Genomic DNA, 6,608 nt, shown 5'->3' on the forward strand with positions numbered 1-6,608 from the left:
GAGAATTCAAGTAAATGCCAGTTGGAAATAGCATACCTACTATGTTGGACCCAGAAAAAAATTAATTAAATTTATGATTTCATAATATAAGGGAATTCTTGAGGTGTTGGTGGAGGAGAATAAAAATTTAGAACTGAGCTCATAGCATCGTCTATGCAAGTAATAGCATTAGATTAGTGGTGCTTTCTTTCATTTTTCTTTATACGTGTCAAGAAATGGTGTGTTAAAAATATGAGGTCCTGTGGTGTAGTCCTGTTTGTTGATAACTGAGCTTTCAAATTTGTTTTTTGACTGTTAATATTCAAAAGGTTTGTAAAAATTCCCAAAATTCACATGAGAATATTAGCTCAGATTTTCCATTGGCTAGTTATTTCGATATAAATGGGAGCTGCAGAATTCCCAGATGTTCTGAAGGTATTGCCTGGGAAATTAAACATTCTACTAGGAAAGAAAAAAAACAGGCAAATGGTGAGGATGACAGGAGTCTGCAAAGGTCTTGTTAATACAAGTCCATCAACTATACTAGATCCAGCAGGAAAACTGTGGCCCTTACTGAAGGAAACATTAGAAAGATGGAGGTTGAGGGGGACCTGACTGAGCGGTATAGACGGGGTGGAAAACAAGAAGCTTTCTCCCAGAGTGACTGACTCAATTACTGGGGGTCATGAGTTCAAGGTGAGAGGGGAGAAGTTTAAGGGAAATATGTGTGGCAAGTTCTTTACGCAGAGAGTGGTGGGTATCTGGAACATGTTGCCAATGGAGATGGTAGAGGTGGGCACGATAGCATCTTTTAAGATATAATCTAGTCAGATATATGAATGGGCTGGGATCAGAGGGATACAGATCATTAGAAAATAGGTGACAGGTTTAGATAGAGGATCTGGATCAGCGCAGGCTTGGAGGGCCAAAAGACCTGTTCCTGTGCAGAAATTTTCTTTGTTCTTTGTACTCTGTTCTTTATATACTGTCTTAGAGGTAGTGCAGAGAAGGTTCACTAGGCTGCTTCCAGCAATGAAGGGTCAGTTTTCTGGGGAGAGGTTGAGCAGTTTGGGCTTATGCTCACTGGAGTTTAGAAGAATGACAGGACACTTTAGTGAAACATAAAAGCTTGTTAGAGAACTTGATAAGATAGATGGCAGAGCGATTGCTTCCTCTTGGGGGTCTTGGACCAGAGAGCTAAATCACAAAATAAAAGGGTCACCCAAAGAAGACAGAGATGAGCAAGAATTTCTTCTCTCAGAGTGGGGAACCTGTGGAATTCTTTCATGCAGAGGGTTGTTAAGGCTAGGTTGTTATGTATATTCAAGAATGAGATAGACAGATTTTCAAAAACCAAGAGGATTAAGAGTGATGGATAAAAGGCAGGAAAGTGAAGGTGAAGAATATCACTCTCAAAGCTAACAATTCTGGGAAAGATGGTCAGAAAACTATGAGAAATAGAAATTATTCATATGGGTTACAGAAACAAAAAAAGAGTTGCACTGAAGTGACATAACTAAAATTCAGTTCAATCAAGCAAATTCTTCGGTAAATAAAAAATTCAACTCAACCATATGTAACTCATCATGTTAGTGTCTTGGTATAAATCTTCAAATTAAGACTATTATTCTAATCTGTGTGCACAAGATCCATTAGTCAAATATTTTCTCAGTAAAATCACCAACATACCACAAGTGCATCCTCATCAGTTGGAGATAAGCTGATATCATCTGGAGATGTGACAGAGGAACGGGTGGTGCGAGGAGTTCGAGGTGAGGGGAGAGTGTCCCATGCATTATATCCACTAGGTGGTGGAATTGGCATTTGAATGCCTGAACGCTGACAACAGTCTTCAGGATCTAACATCCAGGCTTCAAGTAGTTTTTCTCGATCCCAGTCTAGGAAAACACACATTGAAAGAGGAAACACAAAGTGAGCACCATTAAATTGGTCTTAAGTTACTGTGGTTTTATTATAGCTCATTGGCAGAATTTTCATGACAGGTTTACAAATGCAGTGCACTGGGGGAAAATAAAGGCATTAAATCAACTCTTCCCACTGAGCTTTATTGCAGCTGAGCTACAAAAGATGCTCACCAGAACACAGGGATGTGTCATGTGCAGGAGAAAGTACGAGGAAGAAAGAAGTATTTTATCACTACATCACAAATAGGAAAAAAAAAGTGTAGCAAACTCTGATCTTGTTTTGAGCAATGGAAGATGCTGGAAAGGCAGAGGTAAAGACAAAGAAAAATGTGTTGAGAAAGGACTGAAAGTTAACAGTTTTAAAGACAATACGGGCTAGAAATAAGGCCTGATTATCAGGCAGAAAATACTTCAAATGCTGAAATCTGAAATAAAAACTTTTGGAAATGTTCAGTAGCTCAGGCAATATTTGTGGAGACAGGAACAGGAGTCATGTTTCAGATCAAGTTTCCAGTTTCAGCCAATTGTTGACACATTTCTTACCATCCCAAATTTATTTTTCTTCCTTGTCCAGTTTATTTCTGCCAACATCCGCAACTCTCCCATTGTCCTCCACAACTTGAAGAAATTCCTCATCCGAACTATCTCTTTTTCAGAATGAACATCCAGTCCCCTTTACATTACAACCCCTTTGGCCTCAGCCCAAACATTACCGTTCAATGTCATACAGCTTGGCTGAACTTCACACTAAACTTCAGACACATGTTCTAAGTAAATAAATTCTGTTTTGGGAATCTTATCAGCTCTAGATATATCTTCTGTTTCTTGGATTACATCGAACATTCTTAATTTTCATCCCCACCGTTACCTCTTTTTCCCAGTCCATTGATATCTGCATATCAGTGCCAATTTCTTGTTTTAGCTTTAACTGGGAGAATTTCAATTTTTCTTCCAACTTGAAGCAATCTTCTGATTTTCAGATGGTCTACATTAATCTTTCCATCTCTATTTCAGTTTCTGCAGATAGGCTATTGATCAACTTGCATGGTTTATCCACTGATTCCCAAAATTACTTTGATTACACCCCCTTCTACTCAACTTCCCGAAAGTACAATATTCCAATAAGCACTTAATAATACCCAACACATTTCCCACATTTTCGATCCCACCTTTTCCCCATTCCCAAAACTACGACAGGGATCATGTGCGCCCCATCTTCCACCCCACCAGACTTCATGTTCAATAACCAATTTTTAATTATTTCTGCTAATTTCAGTTGGAAACCATTAGCTATCACATCTTCCCAGTGTCTTCTCTATCAATATGTTTCACAAGAACCCCCAACTCCCAATTCATTGGGTCACTCTTCAATCAATTGCAATACCGTCTCTGCATTCCATGGGATCCTCTTGTACAGGTTTCAGGGGATGTATGTTTGTTCACTGACCGTGTGGATGAGGAAAACAAAGTTTGGCCCCTCTGAAAAATATAGTCTGACCTAAATCATGTCTGACGAGGGGTTCCACCAAAATTCAGACTTTCTAACATGCTCATCTGTGTTGTGCATCTTCGAGAGTTCTTCAAAATATTAGGATTGCATGCACTACTTCCTCAAGTTAAATCAAGCATTCTTGACAGTTCTTTGAAACCAAATATTTAAAAGAAAACCTACATTTCGCTTAGCATCTAGTAATCAACAAACAATTATTCAAGAAATACAAAATTTGAATTTGGACAATGAATTGTAAAGTGGACAACAAAATTGTTGCAGTGTATTTAATTGATTACTCCAATAGTTAATAACATTACCGTGGGCTCGGAGCAGTGCCTCTGCAGTAAAAAGTGGAGCTTGAAGCATATCTGCAGTTTCCACAATCAACATATCCTTCAGCTTCCTTAGGTCCTGTGGCCTTAGCCCCTCATATGGCTTCAAAGTGAAAGAAAGTACCAAAACATATTAATTGGATAAATAGTGGGACATTGAACATTCAATTCCTCTAACAATATCTTGTGCACACAACCTACTGTTGTAAAGTTTATTATAAACATGGAGATTACTTGCAAAAAACTCATGTTTTATCTCAAATGTTGAAACTACGATGAACAACTGATCAGTATATTGGAGTTAACAAGTCAAAAACGCTAAACTAAAGCAGTTTAAAATTGAACAATAATCATGGCTGCTTTAATAAAACCGGTTATCTTCTCAATCGCCTAGACTTAGCTGCATGAAATGTCCACGATTCAAATTGGAATGATGACCTGGAATAGGTCAGTAAAAACAAAACTGATGTTGAGGGGCCAAAGAACATTTTTGATAGGCTGTGGCTTGCAGGGTTCTCAATATAGTGGGACCTTTTTCTTTTCTTAAAGTGAAGCTTCTACATGTTGACAAGGAGACCTTTAGAGAAGTTGAGCCAGGAGGTGACAGAGGGCATAATATGGAAGGAAACGCCAGTTGCCTGGGAGATCTAAGGGTGACAATGCAGAATTGAAATATGGATTTATGGAATTAAATGTAAATGAGATCGAGGCTTTCAGTTCAGTGGTCACCACTGAAGAATAAATAATATTGGAGCACAAGTAGGTCATTTGGTTCCTCAAGTCTCTCTGACATTGACTAATATCATGGTTGATCTATTTTGTATTTCAAATTCCAAATTCTCTTCAAATTGATAACCTTGGATTCCAATGTCTGAAAAATAGAGCTGTCTCTGTCTTGAAAGTATTCGATGACCCTGCTACCCTGCTTCTACTACCTTCTAAGGCAGAGAGCTCCAACGTGTTATAACATTCTCAGTTAAACAAAATCATTAAATGGATATGGGGTTTTCTGACCGGTCAGTATATATTGCCGATTCTTAATTACCCTTAAAAATCGGAGCGAACTGCATTCTTGAACTGTTGCAGTCCATTTGGTGCAGGTAAACCCACAATGTTGTGAGGGAGGGAATACAAGGATTTTGACCCAGTAACAGTGACGGAATGATGATATATTTCCAAGTCAGGATGTTGAGTGAATTGGTAGTGGTACTACCATGTATCTGTTGTCTTTGATCTTCTAGATGATAAAATTTGCGGGCTTGGAAGGTGCTGAGAAGCTTTGATAAGCATCAGCACTACACCTTGTACATGGCTCACACTGTTGCTATTGTGCATCAGTGGTGGAGGGAGTGAATGTTCACAGATGTGGTGCCAACTATGGACGCACGGTGTTTGAGTGTCTCGAGTGCTCTTGAATCTGCACTCATCTAAGCAAGTGGGGACCATTCCATTTCATTTAAAAGCAAAGAAATTTTTTTAAAAATGTGGAGGAGAAACTCAGCAAGTCTGGCAGTAAGTGTGGAGACAGAAACAGAGTTAACATTTCAAGTTCAGGACAAAGGAAGCACATGGTGAGGTCAGTGCAGAAGAGAGAGAGAGAGAGAGAGAGAGAGTGTGAGAGGGAGAAAGAAAGGAAGAAACTGACACTGCCTTTGCTGTTTGAATTCATGTATCGTTGGACATCGGAGTGCGTCTGGGAAAACTAACAAACAGTGAAATTCACAACTAATCTTGGAGGAACTGTTTGGGCAAAGTTCACAGCACAGAATCAGAAAAGTGTATTGTTTTAAGTGGCTTATAGAAAGTCTGCAGTAGAGTGGAATCTTTCTTGATTATGTGTTTGCAGATGTGTCTCTTGATTAACTTAAAATTTAAGCCATAGCTATTAATTTAACCTGGGGCAGTGTTTGTAGAGGAATAAGATGGTGTTATTTTCTAGGTCTGTAGATTGCGAAGAAGCAAAAATGGCCTTTAGTAGAGTGAAATGTTCTTCTTTTCAGATGTGGGAGTTTAAAGAGAGTTTAAGGATTACTGCGGATTATATCTGCCATAAATGCTGTTGGTTGCGAATCTTATCAGTTTGAATGGATCGGTTGGAGAGACAGTTAGAAGCAATGAGGAATTTGCAACAGCAACAGTATGTGATGGATGGCAGTTATATCAAGGGGGGGAATTCCCAGATACAGTCACATAGATGGGTTAACTCCAGGAAAGGTAAGAGAGGTAGGAAGCTAGTGCAGCTGTCTTTTGTGGCTATACCCATTTCAAACAGGTATGCTGTTTTGGAAAATGTAGGGGGTGATGGATTCTCAGGGGAACGTAGCACAAACAGCCAAGCTTCTGGCATTGAGTCTGGCTCTAATGCAAGGAGGGATACGTCGGGTTCCAAGAGATCAACTGTGTTAGGGATTCTCTAGTCCGAGGTACAGACAGACATTTCTGTGGCCAGCAGTGAAAAATCAGAATGGTGTGTTGCTTCCCTGGTGCCAGGATCAAGGATGTCTCAGAGAGGGTGCAGAATGTTCTCAGGGGGGAGAGGGGCCAGCATGAGATCATTGTCCACATTGATACAGGAAGGGAAAAGGTTGAGATTCTGAAGGGTAATTAGAGAGATTTAGGCAGGAATTTAAAAAAAGGTCCTCGAGAGTAGTAATATCTGGATTACTGCCAGTGCTACGAGCAAGTGAGGGCAGGAATAGGAAGATAGAACAGATGAATGCATGGCTGAGGAGCTGGCGAATGGAGAAGGATTCACATTTTTGGATCATTGGAATCTCTTTTGGGGTAGAAGTGACCTGCACAAGAAGGACGGATTGCACCTAAATTGGAAGGGGACTAATATACTGGCAGGGAAATTTGCTAGAGCTGCTAGGGAGGATT

The 6,608-nt window shown here is 39.7% G+C and overlaps 1 protein-coding gene across 5 annotated transcripts in view; it reads right to left on the reverse strand.

Annotated features, from left to right (window-relative positions):
• ankib1a (ankyrin repeat and IBR domain containing 1a) overlaps nt 1-6,608 on the reverse strand; it is an 87,983-nt gene that overhangs the window by 51,220 nt on the left and 30,155 nt on the right. For all 5 annotated transcript variants that reach the window (XM_043690255.1, XM_043690254.1, XM_043690251.1 and 2 more), the window contains 2 exons: nt 3,714-3,831; nt 1,669-1,877 (listed from right to left, as the gene is read on the reverse strand). In XM_043690255.1, the coding sequence (XP_043546190.1) occupies nt 1,669-1,877; nt 3,714-3,831 (327 nt within the window). The remainder of the gene's footprint in view (nt 1-1,668; nt 1,878-3,713; nt 3,832-6,608) is intronic.

This window comes from Chiloscyllium plagiosum, chromosome 5 (assembly GCF_004010195.1).
Source record: "Chiloscyllium plagiosum isolate BGI_BamShark_2017 chromosome 5, ASM401019v2, whole genome shotgun sequence".
Lineage (NCBI taxonomy): Eukaryota > Metazoa > Chordata > Chondrichthyes > Orectolobiformes > Hemiscylliidae > Chiloscyllium > Chiloscyllium plagiosum.